We start from the raw sequence: 16,604 nt of genomic DNA on the forward strand, positions 1-16,604 counted from the left end.
TAGGATGGGGAAAGTGTGGGTTTGGGGAGAAGGGGCCACGCCACCCCCGTGCTCGGCTCAGCTGGTTCGGGATACTATGTGAGCACCCAGGATCTCAGCACCGATGCAGGTGACTTCTTGCTAAGAGGAAGCTCAGCGCTATTTGTAATTTTTTTTTTCTCATTTTCACACTAAACTGACTGTTCAGCATCAGTTTACAGCTCTGTTTGGCTGATGTTGAACTAAACACAAAACTGGCCTCAAGACAGGTTTGTGCATTTGTCCTCCCCACAGGCAGTCGCTGTCCTGTTCTCTCCTCTTCTCTGGCTGGCCTGAGGGGGCTGATGACAGGTGCCCCATGCTAGGCACTTGTCTGGTTCCAGGTGGCCCTCACAGGCACCCTGGGCAGGTGGGACAGTGGCTCTCTCCAGGTTGTAGGTGGGGAGAGCAGGGCTCAGAAAGCAGTAACCTGCCCGGGGCTCCTCAGCAGGAGGGTGGCCCCAGGCTGGCTCCCCCTGCCTCTTACCTGTGTCTTCCCAGTATTGGAGAAAAGCCACTGGGTGCTGCCCTGGACACCCCTAGACTTCTGTCCTCATGACTCTGCTCTTATCAGACTCAACCTGTCTAGAGCCTCCTTCCCCCAACCTGCCCAAATCCCACAGGAGAGGTACAGGCAGCTGTTGTCTTCCCCTGCATAGTACCACTTCGGGTGCTACCAAATTTCCTTCAGGAACCATCCTCCTGGGTCCATTTGGCCTGGTGCGCTAATGACTCAAATCTGGCCCTGTTCCCAAGCGGGGTGGGTCACAGAGGGAGGGTACACAGCCTGGACAGCCTTATCTGAGCACTCCGGGCCTGGCCGGGGCTGTGTCTTCCATGGGCCTGCAGGAGTGGCCCCAGGTGCCAAGCATCGGACTAAGGGCAAAGCCAGCTCCACGGCCAGCAGAGTCGAGGACAGAGAAGGCCCATCCTGATGGCACCACTCGAGTCCCTGGAAGACACTTTTTTCCGTCCAGCACAGGAAACTTCTCTGCTTTGGGGCTGCCCATTCCACATAAGCCCCTGGGCAAGGGTCACATAGAAAAAGGTAAAAAGCAAAGGAAGGTGACAGGGCTTTGCCCAAAATAAACATGCCCCTAGGACAAGGTCTGGGAGGGGAAATTATCAAAAAAGCCACCCGCTGTGAATGTGAAAACCTTGTGTCTGATGCTCCTTTTAGCTACTATATCAACAGAAGAGTAGAACATATGGAATAAAAATAAATAATAGGGGGAACAAACGCTAAAATAAATTTCATTTGAAATGCTAGTGGTAAATGAAAGCGAGGGGTAAGGGGTATGGTATGTATAATCTTTTTTTTTTCTCTGTTATTTCTTTTTCTGTTGTCTTTTTATTTCTTTTTCTAAATCGATGCAAATGTTCTAAGAAATGATGAATATGCAACTATGTGATGATATTAAGAATTACGGATTGTATACGTAGAATGGAATGATATCTTAATGTTTTGTTTATCATTTTTTTAATTAATGAAAAAAAGTTAAAAAAAAAAAAAAAGCCACCCGACCCACAGCCTACGAAAAACCCAGAATATCTGAGGACTGGTGCAAAAAGACGTCCATAAGCTAATGTAGTTAAAAAATAAAATTAAAAACCAAGCTGTACCCAAAAGAAATGAAAATATATGCCTGCACAAAGTTTGTATACAAATGTTCGTGAGAGTTGTATTTGTAACAGTCACAAAGTGGAAATAACACAAATTTCATCAGCTGATGAACGGATAAATAAAAGGTGGTATATCCACACAATGGAGTATTATTTGGCCAGACAAAAAAATGAAGTTCTGCTCCAAGCTATGATGATGAATCTTGAAAACCTGAGGTTAAGTGAAAGAAGGTGATCACAAAACACCACATTATTGCAGGATTCTATTTATATGAAATGCCCAGAACAGGTAAATTCAGAGGGACAGAAAGTGGTTTCCAGGGATATGAGGAGGAAGAGGAATGGGCAGTGACTGCCAGGGGTATGGGTTTTCCTTTCGGGCTCACAAAAATGTTTTAAACTTGACTGTGGTGATACCTGAATAAGTGTGAGTATACTAAAAACCACTGAATTCCACACTTTAAAAGGGTGAATTGTATGGTAGATGTAATCTCAACAGAGCTGTTTTCTTAGAGCAAGTTGCAGAATAATATTTGCACAGTGTGTTCGCATTTTTGTAAAAACAAACACATGCACACAGGAAAAGTCTGGAATAGATACTCTAATGGGAATGGTCAGAAGTGGTCACCTTTAGAGAAGAAGACAGAACTGAGGGGTAGCTTGCTTTGCAAAATTCAGTATAATACATCTTTTACAATAAGAACACATACTGCTGTAAGCAGAAAAATGGCAAATCTGGAAAAAATGGCTAAGAGAAGGGAGGAGACCCAGTCTCAGACAACGTGACTTCTGCAGCCCAGAACATACCCAGCACAGGCTCTGGGGCATGAGCTGGGATGTTAAGGAACAGAGCCCGCCAGCAAGAAAGTCACTCCCTGTGGGGGCTTCTCACCTGATGGCAAGGGTGCTTCTCAGAGGACACTGGACACTGTATGGAGATAGTTTTGGAAGTCTACGGGGTAGAAACCAGGATGCTACTTAGGCTGTTCAAAGCAAATACCATGAAACAGGTCAGGTTAAACAATGGGAATTCATTTGCTCACAGTTTTGAGGCTGGGAAAATGTCCAAATCAAGGTATTATCAAGGCAATACTTTCTTCCCAAAGTCTGGCTGCCTGGGATCCTTAGCTCCTCTGTCACAAGGCAAGACACATGGTGGTGTCTGCTGATCTCTTCCTTCTCTTCTGGGTTTTGCTGATTTCAGCTTCTTGCTTTGTGGCTTTCTCTCAGTATGAATTTCATTGTCTCATGAAGGACTCCGAAATGGTATTACGACCCATCCTAACTGAGGTGGGTCATACCTCAATTGAAATAGCCTGTTCTGGAAGTAGACCACGGAGATGGTTACACAATCTTTACCTGATGGCGAATTTCCTTATGTGTTTACTACCACCACGACAAGAAATACAATTAGGAAAACTGTTGATTCAAACAAGAAAATATTAGTCCACGTGAAATGGGATAAGACAGAGATGAGGAAGGGGATTCTGGAAAGACAGCACTGGAGAGGCACAGAGCAGCCACCTCCCAAGCCACAAACAAGCGGAAGAGATGGGCAGTGGGGATATTGGTTCTCTGATGCTCTGAGGGTGGAAAGGGGGTGCTCTTGCATGGCTCCTGAGACTGCTGTACAAGCCAAGTATGTCCCCAGGATAAATGTGTTCACTAGGAGTCTAGAACCCAAACCACCAGTCTGACTCAGCATATCTGCAAGGGAACAAGCGATCCATCCGTGTGGTAGTTAGATTCAGTTGTCAACTTGGCCAGGTGAGTGTACCTAGTTTTGTTGCTGCGGACATGAGCCAATGGTACGTGAACCTCATCTGTTGCTGATTTACATCTGCAGTCGGCTAGGAGGCGTGCCTGCTGCAGTGAAGGACATTTGACTTAATTGGCTTGTGCTTAAATGAGAGACTGCAATGTAGCACAGTCTAAGCAGCTCAGCATACCTCATCTCAGCACTCGCAGCTCAGCCCAGGCCTTTGGAGGTGCAGAAAGAAATCACCCCAGGGAAGGTTGTTGGAACCCAGGGGCCTGGAGAGAAGATTAGCAGAAACCATCCTGTGCCTCCCCACGTAAGAAAGAACCTCAATGGAAAGTTAGCTGCCTTTCCTCTGAAGAACTAACAAAATAAATCCCCTTTTATTAAAAGCCAATCCGTCTCTGGTGTGTTGCATTCCAGCAGCTAGCAAACTAGAACGATCCGCCTCCAAGCCCGAATGCTAAGGGCCTGGACTACAACAGAGGCCATTAATCCACTCAGTCAAGCCGTGAGGGGCAGCCCCATGTGGCATCTGCCCAGCCCCTTTCTGCCCTCCCTCTCCTTTGGGGTGCTGCCTTGCCCTTGCCATAGCACCTGTTCTCCTCCTCCTCATTTACAAGGTAGCTAGACAGGAAACTCAAGCTCGCAGACCAGGGGCATCCCGCTTGGGTATGTGAGTTGGCACCTACATGCACAGGGCTGGAACCTTCCATCTGGACTACGGGAGACCATGGTGCCTTCGTGCTGGCTCCCAGCTATTGGCTGTTCAGTTCATCCTGTAACCACCCCTGCTACTTTCAAAACACCTAGTTTTTACACTTAACTGTTTCAGAGCAGCAACTGGTGCCATGAGAGAGCCCTGGCTGGCAAGTAGGCCCATGGGGGAGACCAAATCCCAGGGAGTGGTCTTCACCATCTCCATACCCCCGATTCTGGAAACTCCCCAGCCAATCCCTACAGCACCACCCGCCCTGCTGTCTTCCTTTCTCACCTCGTAGTTTTAATAACACAGCACATGAACACTGTCTTTTAAAATGCTATATAACCTGGCTGTGTGGAAGAAGGCAGACACAGAAGGCCACATGTTATATGGTTTCATTTATATGAAACACCCAGAAAAGCAGACTAGTGGGTGCCAGGAGCTGGGGACAGGAAGGGGATAACTGCGAACAGGCAGGTGACATAGTACTGGGATGACGGAAATGTTCACAACTGAACAGCGGGGACAGTTGTACAACTCATAAATTTACTAAAAATCCTGAAATTCATTGAACTGTATATTTAAAAATGGGTGAATTATATGTTATGTAAATTATACCTCAATAAATTGCTAAAAAAAAGCACTAAGTTCAGAAGTACAGACAGTATTGATACACTCTGTGTGTGTGTGCACATGTGTGTGATGTAACTACCTTCCTTATCTCTGCAGAGATAACCTTCAGTTCAATCGATCTCTCATCTAGTCTTTTCCTCAGTTTAGAAAACAACATATGCACCTATAGAAAATGGTTTACTGTGCATTTTTACTGTTATTACCTAAATGAAATTAACACTGTGTCTCTTACAGTAATGCTTCCCCAATTCCCCAAATGCCCAGGAAGGCGTTCCCCATCGGCATGTATTTCTCTCTTTCACTGGCGTGCAGGCTGCATTCCACTTCATGATATAAAGGGACTACAGTTCAAGCAACCCCCTGTTGGCGGACAGATAGGCTATTTCCAACTTTTTGCTATTACAAACAAAGCTGCAATAAACATCCCTTGTGCTCACGTAAAGCAGCATCCGTAGCTGTGAACTGTTAGGTTGAAGGTGCCTGCCCTCCAGTATCACAGCCCACCAAGCAGCTGTCCTGTGGCCCAGCTGGAGGAGAGCCCCGTCTCTTCCCCAAAAGCCCTTATTATCTCAACCTTTTCAATTGCTGCTATCTGGCTCAGCCAACACTCAAGTGCTCAAACCTACCCTCAGAGGGAGTGGATTCACTAAAGGGGGCAAGGGGTAAACAGGGGCTCCGCCGAAGAGAAATACCTCATCATCCTTCCATTCGGAGAAGTTGATCTTGAAGGAGGGCAAGGAAAACTGCTGGCTCACCCCTCTCTTATAGTGAACTGTCTCGGACTGCAGAGAGGGGTTCTTGGGGCTGTACCTGGAGGGGCAGCAGAAGAGAAAGGGGGTGAAACTGCTGCAGAGAACACGCTCCTCCAGTCCCATCCTTCATATCTGTCAGCCTCCCAAGAGCTCCCAATGGCACAGACCAGCCAACAGTGGAGGCTCGCAGCCATTTCTCTTCTGGGGACCAGGTAGAAGCCTCTGGGCTGCAGCTCACGGCTCTCCCCCAGTGAGGAGTGAGCCCAGCCTCCCGGGCCGTGTGGCGCTCGTTCCGAAAGCCCCTCTGCCGCGTGCCCACCTCCCTTTGCTGGTCAACCTGCCCACCCGGGCTGTGATCCTGCCAGGGCCCATGGCCTTCCCAGACTGGACCTCCTTTCCATTTGGTTTGTTCAGCCAGTCTACTTTTTTGAATTAACATGGTACAAAATTCAAAAGTACACAGTGTTCACGGTGCAAAATGCCCCCACCCCCTACCTTGCTCCCAGCCACGGGCTTCTAGAGGCAGCCTATGAATCACTCCTGGTGGAGCTGATGCATATTCATGCCTGTGGGCAAATGTTTCCTTTTTTACACACAATTACAGCCTACCTACACTCTGCTCTCCACCCTGTCCTTTTCATATATCGATAAATTCTGCCGCCTTCCCTAATCAGTTCTCTGGACACAGGCAGGCAGGGCCCCACTGCAGCTGCAGAGCTTCGCTCAGAGTCAGTCAGTCCCACTGGGGGACATGGAGGGATCTCCAATGACTTGCTCTACCAAGCACTAGGAGGCCCATCCTTCTGCACCAGCCTAGCTCCCACATGCAAGCATACTCCCAAAAAACCTCCACAAGAGAAACAGTTGGATCAACGGGCACATGCACTCTAAATTCTGACAGCCACCTTCTCTTCACCCACCTTCCTCTGCCCCATCCCTGCACGTTGTCCCCAGGGGACTCTCTGGGTCTCCTGGACAAAGGACACACTTACAAGAGTCGTGACACATCTTGCCTGAGGGACTGGTGGCCAGAAAACAGGGTGTTTTTGTCCTCACAGCTGCGGCAGATCCACCCATGGGACCCAGGGGCAGAGGACCCCCCGCTCCTCCACAAGTGCCACAGGGAACGGCGTGGGGCCTGTGTGGAGGAGCACCAACCGCAGGCCAGAGCTGAGCCTGTGGCCAAGAGCACAGCCTTGGGCATGCACTCACACAGACCTGGTCCAAGCTCCAGTGAGATGGGGGACCTCAGGCCTGCCCCATTTCCTCTCTGAGCCTTGGTTTCCTCGTCAGGAAGCAGGAGAGGGGTTGGGGAACAGACAAGAGGGTCACCAGCCCTGCAGTGCAAATGGAAATAGTTTCCAGCCTGGGTGCCTAGGCACAGCCTTCCAGGTTCTCCTGGACCACTCCTGCTTCTCTCTTTGTTCTAGTGACTTCTGTGCTCATACCACTTAAGTCCAACCAACTGGGAGGTCAGGTAGGAGGTACATATGGTGTTCCTACAGCTGCCTGCTGTCCCATGTCAGGAAGGGAAATGTGACATTTCTCTTGGCACTCAGGCCTGAGGAGGGAGTCCGTGAAATGCAGGGGCCCCCAGCCATGGGTGCAACGCACCACCTCTCATGGTGCCTGATGCCCAGGCATGCAGGGACATCTGCTCTGCGTTCCCAACTCACGGGTAGCGACAGACCCCTCTCCTCAAGCATATCTTACACAGAAGCCCAAGGCCTGAAACAGAAGTAGAGCTACCTCGGTTGGCGAGGGGTGCGTGTGGACAGGTGGGAGGGCCCGTCATCCACACTGTGGCAGCCCCCAGCTGTATCCCTGGACCCAGGCTCCTCCCTGGGACACACAGAACCTGCATTCCAGGTGAGGCAGTGCCCCAGCACCTCCCACTGCCTCTTCCCTCCTGGTTGGGGACCAGAGCCAACACACATGCCGAAGGACATGGTCAGGGTAACAGGGTCATGCTGGAAAAAGCCAGCATGGCGCCAGAGCGCAGGCCTCAGTGAGGGCTGGAAACCAGATGCAGACACCAAACCTGGTGTGCGGACACCGGGAGGCAGCAATGGGTCACAGCGCTGGCCTCCACAGATGCAGGCAGGAGCAGATGCTTTTCCCTCCAAATGTGTACTTCTGTATTATATGCTGAATCCCTTGTTTATAAGAACACATTCATGAATTGCTTGTGTAATTAAAAGAGGAATCAAGGTTTGGGTCAACACAAAGCCTCCAAAAGAAAGTACAGAAAGTGGGACTTAGTTTCTCTGGTGAGTGCCAGCCAGCTGCCAGGCAGGCAAGCCCCCTGCCCAGTGGGAGGTTCTAGGCAGCACAGGCAGGACCCCCACAGCAGCACGCGCTCTGACCAAGGCTTTATGGGCATTCACCATGTGGGAAGAGCTGTGCCTGGAGTGCAGCGTTCAATGCCCACACTAGGCCTGGGGGAGAAGCTCCAGCCACCAAGGGGTGTGTGCTAGGCCACCCAGCAGGGGTAGAGCTGCGCCTCAAAACCCAAGTGGTTTTGTCCAACGCATACCCTTCTGCTGCCCCGTAAGGGTCATGCCGAGCAGAGCCTGGCCTTGGAGACCTGGGGCAGCTCCACCAGGCTCACGCTGAGGTTGCAGATTTGAAACTTTTTGGCCAGCAGGAGCCTTATTTCACATTATCTTGTCTCCCAAGGCTTAATATATAATACAGATAGACGCAGTGCTGCTCGGGGCCCAGGCCACCCCCCACACTCCCTGCCAGGGGAGCCCGAGGTGCCCTCCCAGGGCTGGGTCAGGACACTGGTACCCGCAGGCACTCACACGGCCATGCCATTCAGGAACTCCTCCACCGCCTGGCAGTAGATGGTGATGGCCACCCGGGCATCGGCATCGAAGGTGAACTCCAGGCTATAGAGGACCCGGGGCTTCTCACCCTCGTCCAAGGGACTGTCAGCATCGTCCTTATACCTGCCCGAGGAAGGTGAGGGAAGGGGCATCAGTGGGCAAAAGCCACCATGCAGCATGCACTGTCCATCCAGGGCAGCTGCTGTTTGAACACAGCCTACTTTCCTACCAAAAACCAAATGCCCATTTTCCATTTGGATGAGGTCCCAACAATCCAGAGTTCTCCTTTGCGATCTTTCCGCCCATGGAAAAGGGAAACGTATGGTCTAGAAATGGCCCCAGTGTCTCAACCTCAGCTCTACTGACACTTGGGGCCAGGGAATTCTCTGCTGTGGGGGCTGTCCTGTGCCTTGCAGGATGCAGAGCAGCCGCCCTGGCCTCTGTCCTCAGAGGCCAGCAGCACCCTTCCCCCCATCCCGACAACCAGCCACGTCTCCAGGTGCTGCATTGTCCCCTGGGTGAGAACCACAGGGTTCAAGGATCCAGTTCCGTCCAGCTCCACCACTGCCCTCCTCTCCCCATGTATCTGGCAGGAGCCCAAGATTCAAGAGGGAAGGGAGCAGAGACCAGGTGGACCCCACTCAGGACACCCCCCCTGCCTAAGCACTGGCCCTCCACGCGGCCGGGGCACCCCAGAGCTCCAGGCCGACGGTTACCTGACGAGCCGCAGGGAGTCCTTCCGGATGTTCACCAGGCTCCGCAGCGTCTTCACCGGCTCGTGGGGGGCGGGAGTGGCATACGGAAACTAGGAGGGAAAGACCCAAAGCCATCCCAGGTACTCCAGGGAGCGGCAGGGGACAGGGAACTGGGCCCCTGGAACAATAGCCCCAGCATGACCAGGACTTCTGGTTCCAAGTGGGAGGCGCAGTGCTAAATGCTGCCCTGTCACCCTTCTGTTACACTGGAGGAAGGAGGCAACCCGGCAGCATGGGGGCGGGAAAGCCAGGACACCACCCTGATGGATTCCAGAAGCCTCAGTCACTGCCACCCAGGCGTGATCCTCCAATCCACAAGGAACCCTCAGCCACCTCACCCTGGCTGGAAGGCACTTTAAGCTACATCCCCGACGGCGGGCACCCTGCACAAGACAGTGGCCTCTACACTGACCTCGGGCAGGACGCGTGAAGGCCTATGGGAACTGGGCCCTGGGCAGGAGCTGGGACTATGAAGACCTGGGAGACGAACCCTCGTTCTTGTTCTCGCAGATGGCTCAACACGGGGACCACTGCTGGTCCCCAGCAGGACTCTGGGCCCAGCCCCTCTGCTCCAATCCATTTTGTGGATTAAGGTTTCATGTCAACAGGCTGTTCTGAGGCTAAAACAGCCTGAAAACCCTGACCCAGAAGGACCTTCTCCAGGCCCCTCTCAGTCCAGCGTTCTGCAGCCATAAGGACCTGCCAACGTCCAATGTCTTCTACACAGAGGCGTCCTGTCTACCCCTCGCCAACACTGAGATCATCGTTTGCAAGCACAAACTCAAACCCCTGTGCAGGAAAGAAATGAATCTCACCCAAAGAGAGGCCTGGCCTTTGCCCTAGGCTCCTGGAAGGTATTCTCCAAGCCCTGGGATGTCCTGCCTGAGGGGCAGGCCACAGACCATGCCGGAGAGTGACCATGTGACTTAGGGTGGGGGCTCTGGGTACACGGTGTCATCCACTTCTGGGGACTGATGCCAGCCGCCCACCAGGCCTCCGTGTGGAGACCCAGGAAAGACCGACAGCCCAAGGCTTGGGCGAGCTTCCCTGGACGGCAGCACTCCGTGTGGACGGTCACAAATTAATTTCAGGAAAGGAGTGCTGCCCTGATGCCACAGAAGCCGCGCTACGGGACTCCTGGATCTTACCCCCAGCACCTCTTCCCTCGCTGATGGTAAATGTGCTTTTCTTTGTCATAAACAGTGGCTGTGTGCACAACAGCTCTGCGTGAGCTCTGGGGGTCCCCTAGCAAATCATCGGGCCTGAGGAGCGCTTGGGACCCCTGAACCTGTGACTGGTGTCAGAAGTCAGGGTGCTCTTGTGGAGGACTGTGCACCCCGTTCAGCATTTTCCCCTCCATGGAACACCCCCCGCCCCCATTATTTTCCTGGTGATCCTGCCCAGGCCCAGCCTCCAGCCCCATCGGGATCCCCAGACAGGACCCCCACCCCTTTCCCTGGCCTCCCCACTTTGGCCAGTGGCTCCAAGGAATGGCAGCCCCTACCCAGGCCGGGACCCCGCATCCTCACTGATTCCCACAAACACAACCTCTGGCATGGCTGTGTATCTGCGACAGGAGCGTATCTGGTTCTCCTCCCTACGCCCTGTCTCACCCCAGACCAAGCCTTCATCACCTCTCGTGGGCTCACTGCAAGGACCCACTTGGACACCCTGCTCCCACACTCACCCCACCACAGCCCAGTCCCACTCAGCTCCTCCCCTGCTCTGGGGGGGGGGGGAGCGGGCAGGTTTCACTGCAGACAGCAGGGCCCTGCCACCCCTCGGGCTCACTTCCTGCCACACCCCCTCACATGGCAGTCCTGCCTTCCCACCCTCACAGTGAGCCAGGCCTGCTCCTGCCTTGCACTCCTGCTGGTGGGTGGTGGAACCCTACCATCTATCTGCACAGCAAGCGCCTTCCCCACACCACTTCAGGGGGGCCTCCTGGGCCCCTTCCGTCCCACTCTCTCATACTTCCCCATTTGTCTTCCTGTCAGTGCCCCTTCAGGCAATGCTTTCCTCCTTGTTGTCAGCATCCCCAAGGGGGATGGATGAGTCCCAGGCGCTGAGCAGGCACCTGACATCCTTGCAAAGGCCCCTCCCTGATGGCCAGGAAGGCACTATCCAAACACATCCACTGGCCTTTGCCTTCCTCCCGCCCATCACGTCTCCTGCCCACTGACTGAGGGGAATGAGGGAGTTCTTGGCCTAGAATCAAATCTACAAAGGACATAGAGCTCTTCCCACACCGCACAGGGCCTGGAGGCACTGGATTAGATAAAGGCTGTTTGGTCCCTCGGGGACCTGGGCCCATGAGTCTCAGGGTACAGCGCCCAGCGTTCCCCAATCCACACCACTTACTACTTCTTGCCCAACTGCACGGACCTGTGGGAGGATGTCGGCTCGCCCCGCTGGGGTGACCCGGTGCCTGCCCAGCCTCACAGCTGGGACAAGGCCAGCTGGAGCAGGAACCGCCTCTGCCACCACCTCCTCATTCCGACTCCCACAGTGCCTTGGCTGGCCGCCTGCCGGGACTCACCTGGACCGGGCGATTGCCCAAGAAGTTCAAGTCCATGTTCTCTCCGAAGAGGTAACCTTCAGGATGGGGGGTGTCGAACTTCTCGCCTCCCATGAAGAAGTGTGAGGCAAAGTAGTTTCCTGTGTCAGAGAGAAAACAGAGCTGTCAATGAAGAGGCACAACGCAGCCCTAAGGGAGTACACGAGAGAGGAGAGGCCCAAGGAGAGCTCCATCTTGGGAGAAGCGGGCCGTGCCAGGCCCTCCCACGGCTCTCTGCTCCAACCACCCCCGCCTTGGCCCTTCCGCTGGCCTTGCCTGCCTCCATGCTCCCCCTTGCCTGAGCTGCTCATCCCTACTTCCCCGCTCACAGCCGCTCCACTTTCTGCTCCCAGCTCCAATATCACTTTCTTGGGAAGTCTTCCCTGACCCCCAGACTAAAGCAGCTCCTTCCACCCCAAATCTAACTCAGCTCTCACCACGGCTTAGAACTCTCTGTAGACCTGGCCTATGACTGCATTCTGGGCCTCCCCCAGGAGCCCTGAGGCTGTATCTGCTTCCTCCTTAGTCCCCCACCCCAGTTAGGCACTGAATCAGAATTTCTCATATAAGTAAAAGGATGAAAGCCCTCAGAAACCAATCTGCGACAAACAACTGAGCTCTTTATTGTATATAACCTGGTCATTCCCAGAAACCTTGGGTATTTATGTGACACCTGAGACTCGGAGTTAGAGCTCTGAAGCTATGAAAGTCAGCAGTACCCCATACAGGAATTGTTTAAAAAACTGAAAAATGGATCAGACTTCGACTAGAGATATGAATGAAGTTGATCTGGACAGAACTGGGGTAGATCAGAATACAGGGTAAAGGTTGATAATGTCCATACTTTAAAACTTCAACTTCTATGCAAGACAAAAGAAATTTAGTTAGGGCAAAACATATTTTAGGGGCGGGCCACAGTGGCTCAGCAGGCAGAGTTCTTGCCTGCTGTCATGGTTAGGGACAGGTGTCAACTTGGCCAAGTTGTGGTACCTGTTCATCTGATTGGGCAAGCGCTGGCCTGTCTGTTGCAATGAGGACATTTCATAGGATTAGGTCATGATCACATCAGCTACATCCACAGCTGATTCCATTTGTAATCAGCTAAAGGGGAGTGTCTTCTGCAATTAGTGATGCTAAATGCAATCATGGGAAGCCTTTTAAGGAGGACTCAGAAGAGACAGGTTTCATTTCTGCTTTGGCTGGTGAGCCTCTCCTGTGGAGTTCATCCAGGCCATCCATCAGAGTCATCGGCTTCGCAGCCTGCCCTGTGGATTTTGGACTCTGCGTTCCTATGGTCACGTGAGACACTTTCATAAATTTTATATTTGCAAGTGTTCCCTGTTGATTCTGTTTCTCTAGAGAACCCTAACTAATACACCTGCCATGCTGGATACCCAGGTTCGCTTCCCAGTGCCTGCCCACGCAAAAAGAAAAAAAAAATTCATATTTTGGGTAGCGCATTACCTAATTTAACCTGTATGGTCAGTTTAGTTGAATACCATAAGTATATGGACTCTTGAATAGGGTGTGAGATCTTGTTGGTTATCCAGCTTAGTGAGATGTCCCGATAAATCCCAGAGTAATTTGGGCAGTAAATAAAGAAATATTTGCAAAGTCCCCTTGGAGGAATGGGGAGAAAGGAGGTAATAGTCAATTTCCCCATGTGGAGAATTTCTGATATTCTCACAAGCTGTAGGGACAAGCAAATCAATAGTCTGAGCCCTTTGAGGCTAACCCTATGAAACTCATTCCTGCAAAGATAGGCTAAGCCTACTTAAAATAATCTTAATCCCCAGAGAACCTCCTTTGTTGCTCAGATGTGGCCTCTCTCTCTAAGCCAAGTCAACAGACGAACTCACTGCCCTCCTACATGGGACATGACTCCCAGGGGTATAAATCTCCCTGGCAACATGGGGCAGAACTCCTGGGATGTGCTAGACCAAAAGGGAAAGAGAGAAATGAGACAAAATAACCTTTACAATGTGACTAGGTGATTATGAAAATCTTTTGTCTGATGCTTTTATCCAGGTTATGGACAGATAAGTAAAAGAATAAAGCTGTGGGTAGAGGCAGTGGGGACAAAAGACCAAACCTCCTGTTCCACTTTAGCTCTCTTCTGGGAACACGCACTCGTGAGGTTTTTAAGTTGGTAAAAATAAGAGTTAAGGCACAGCCACTGTGGAAAACAATTTAGAGGTTTCTCAAAAAGTTAACAATAGAATTACATATGACCACAATCTACTTTAGGCTGTACCTAAAAGAACAGAAAGCAGGGACTCAAATAGTGACCAATGCTCACAGCAGCACTAGTCACTGAAGTTGAAAGGTGGGAGCAACCCAGTGTCCAGGGTCAGAGGAGCAGAGAAACAAAATGTGGTGGTCTATCCATGCGATGGGGTATTATTCAGCTGTAAAAAGAAATGCTGTGCTGGTCACTGTCACAACATGGATAGCCTTGAAGACATCACGTTGAGTGAAATAAGCCAGACACAAAGGACAAATATTGCATTATTTCACTTACATGGAATATCCAGAATAGGCAAATTAATAGAGACAGAAAACAGATAAGAGGTTACCAGAGGCTGGGGGAGGGAGGAAGGGGGGGTTATTGCTTAATGGGGACAGAGTTTCTATTTGAGGTGGTGAACAAGTTTGGAAATAGATAGGGGTAATGGTTGCACAACTTTGTGAAGGCCAATGAATTGCACACTTAAATATGGTTAATTACCATTTAGTAATTTTTACGTTATACATTTTTTACCACAGTAAAAAATGATAAAAATTGAAATAGAGGTGACCACAAAATGCCTTTCCAAGTAAATTACTAATTATATATGTTGATGTTTTATTTGGTTTGTTAATTTTTTTAATTAATAAATAATTTTTTTTTAAATGCCTTTCCAAATCATGCTGCTTTACATGCCAGGGCACTGAAAGCATAGTGCGCTCCAACACACAAAGACTTTGAAGGTGGCATTCTCACAACACGTGGGTGAGGGTGGGTGTGGCTTCCAGGCCACAGCAGAGCTGGCCCAACCTGGAGCCTGAAGCTCAGTGCAGGTGAGAGGGGCCTTAGCCTTCAGGATCCGGGCGACCCCAGCTCAGCCCTACAGAGAGGTCCACGTGGCAAGAGCCAACACCACCCCCGCCTGGTGAGTGAGCCATCTTGGAGGTAGTGAGCCTTTGGGGACTGCAGATTTCCTCATGAGACCCTGAGCCAGAACTACCCAGCCTAGCTCCTCCCAAATTCCTGACCCACAGAAACCATGTGAGATAGTAAGCATTTATTGTTGCTTTAAACTACTAGATTTTGCAGTAATTTGTAGAGCACACACTAATACAACGGGCTTCTGAAACCCAGGCTGGGTGACCCCTATCTTTCTCTCTCTAGGCTCCTGAGTCTAACAGACTGAGAGAGATGATTTCAGCGGTCACCTCTCTGGCCAAAGCACAGCATCTCCTGCCTGCATTAATACAGTCAATTCTTGTTATTGGAGGTTGTTATATTCTATAAAATCGCTGGAGACACTGAGTCAGCAATACTTGACCACGCTCCTAGGAGGTACATACAGGGTTAGCTTTGTGATCTTCTGGCCACGTTTCCATCAACTGATCAATAGCCTTGTTGTATATGTGCTTCTGTTTAGAAGCACCTTATTAATATGTATTGTTGCCTCATCAAACTGAACTCACAGCCAACAGCCATAAACTCATGTGTGAACGAACCTGATTATATCTAACACTATATCTAACACACGTTTTCTCCTTAAGGTACATCAAACTCTGGTGCTGGGAGCAGCAACATGAGGGCATCTTAAACAGAGAGAAATCCCAAGAAAAAGCACAAGAAGGGGAAAATGTGGTAGTACTGAACCATGAGCACAGCACTTGTTTAGCAACAGGAAAGACCTCAGTAGGCAGCACGTGCAAGGGTGACTCAAAAGTTCTCACCACATCCACAGTGCAATGGCGCTGCAAGTAATGATTTTAAGTTTACAATTAAATTTTAGCAGGAGGTGAATTCACAAATACAGAACGCAAATAATGAGATCAATTGTGTTTCCAATGGCCCCAAACTAGAAGAAAAATTCTCATGTAGAGTTATGGCTATGTAAAATTTAAAACTTTTTAATCTCAATTTCCATACATGTTTTAGCTGCACAGACATATGTTGATCAATAAAGACCACTCTAGCATTAAAAAAGACAAAACTGGAATCAACGAATACATTTGTCGACAAAGAGATGGATAAACAGATAGCGGCACATTCATGAAATGGAACAAACACTACCTAAAAGCTAAGCTGTAAGCAAGGTCTCTGCATCTTAACATGGAACAGATGCAAATGACTACGACAAAGTGAGTTACTGGAGAACATGCAGGAGATGATACAGGATAAGGAATGGGAAATGCATCTCAAGCAGTCCCATACGCATCTGTGGAAGAAGCACATACAGAAAGGAGCAAATCCCAGACAGGAAGGAAATGTACCAAGCCCGGGATGGAGCAAGAGGTGGCGGTGGGACATGGGGAAAGTGCTCAGGAAGATACCATTCGTTAAAGTGTACTTGTGTGTTGTGTGTATAGGTGTGCACGGGTATATGGTGTGTATCTGTGTGTGCATTTATGTGTGTACGGTGTACTTGTGTGCTGTGTACACACACAATTATACAGGTGTTTGTGTGTATTTATGTGTGAAAAGGTGTATTTGTGTGTTGTGTGTACATGTGTAAGTGTGCACTTTAGGACCAAGAGAAGCAGGCAGAGTCATGAAGGTTGAGAGGGAAGGGTAGAACAGAGAAGAGAAGTATTGAAAGGAAAAAAAGAAGGGAAACATGAAGATGAAGAAACGGCGATGTTAATAGCTTTGCTGGGACCTCTCCACGCCGCTGCAGTACGTGCCTTAGCATCATTTTCCATGGACCAGAGAGTACCCCATTTTCCAGGTGGGAATCTGAGCTAGAGATGCTCAC

At 50.4% G+C, this 16,604-nt stretch overlaps 1 protein-coding gene across 12 annotated transcripts in view; it reads right to left on the reverse strand.

The window, feature by feature from the left end:
- The window catches only part of MGRN1 (mahogunin ring finger 1), an 85,059-nt gene that overhangs the window by 50,475 nt on the left and 17,980 nt on the right, over positions 1-16,604 (reverse strand). For all 12 annotated transcript variants that reach the window (XM_077141922.1, XM_077141921.1, XM_077141917.1 and 9 more), the window contains exons 2-5: positions 11,614-11,732; positions 9,036-9,124; positions 8,296-8,442; positions 5,429-5,546 (exon numbers count right to left, since the gene is read on the reverse strand). In XM_077141922.1, coding sequence (XP_076998037.1) covers positions 5,429-5,546; positions 8,296-8,442; positions 9,036-9,124; positions 11,614-11,732 — 473 coding nt within the window. The remainder of the gene's footprint in view (positions 1-5,428; positions 5,547-8,295; positions 8,443-9,035; positions 9,125-11,613; positions 11,733-16,604) is intronic.

This window comes from Tamandua tetradactyla, chromosome 23 (genome assembly GCF_023851605.1).
Source record: "Tamandua tetradactyla isolate mTamTet1 chromosome 23, mTamTet1.pri, whole genome shotgun sequence".
Classification (NCBI taxonomy): Eukaryota; Metazoa; Chordata; class Mammalia; order Pilosa; family Myrmecophagidae; genus Tamandua; species Tamandua tetradactyla.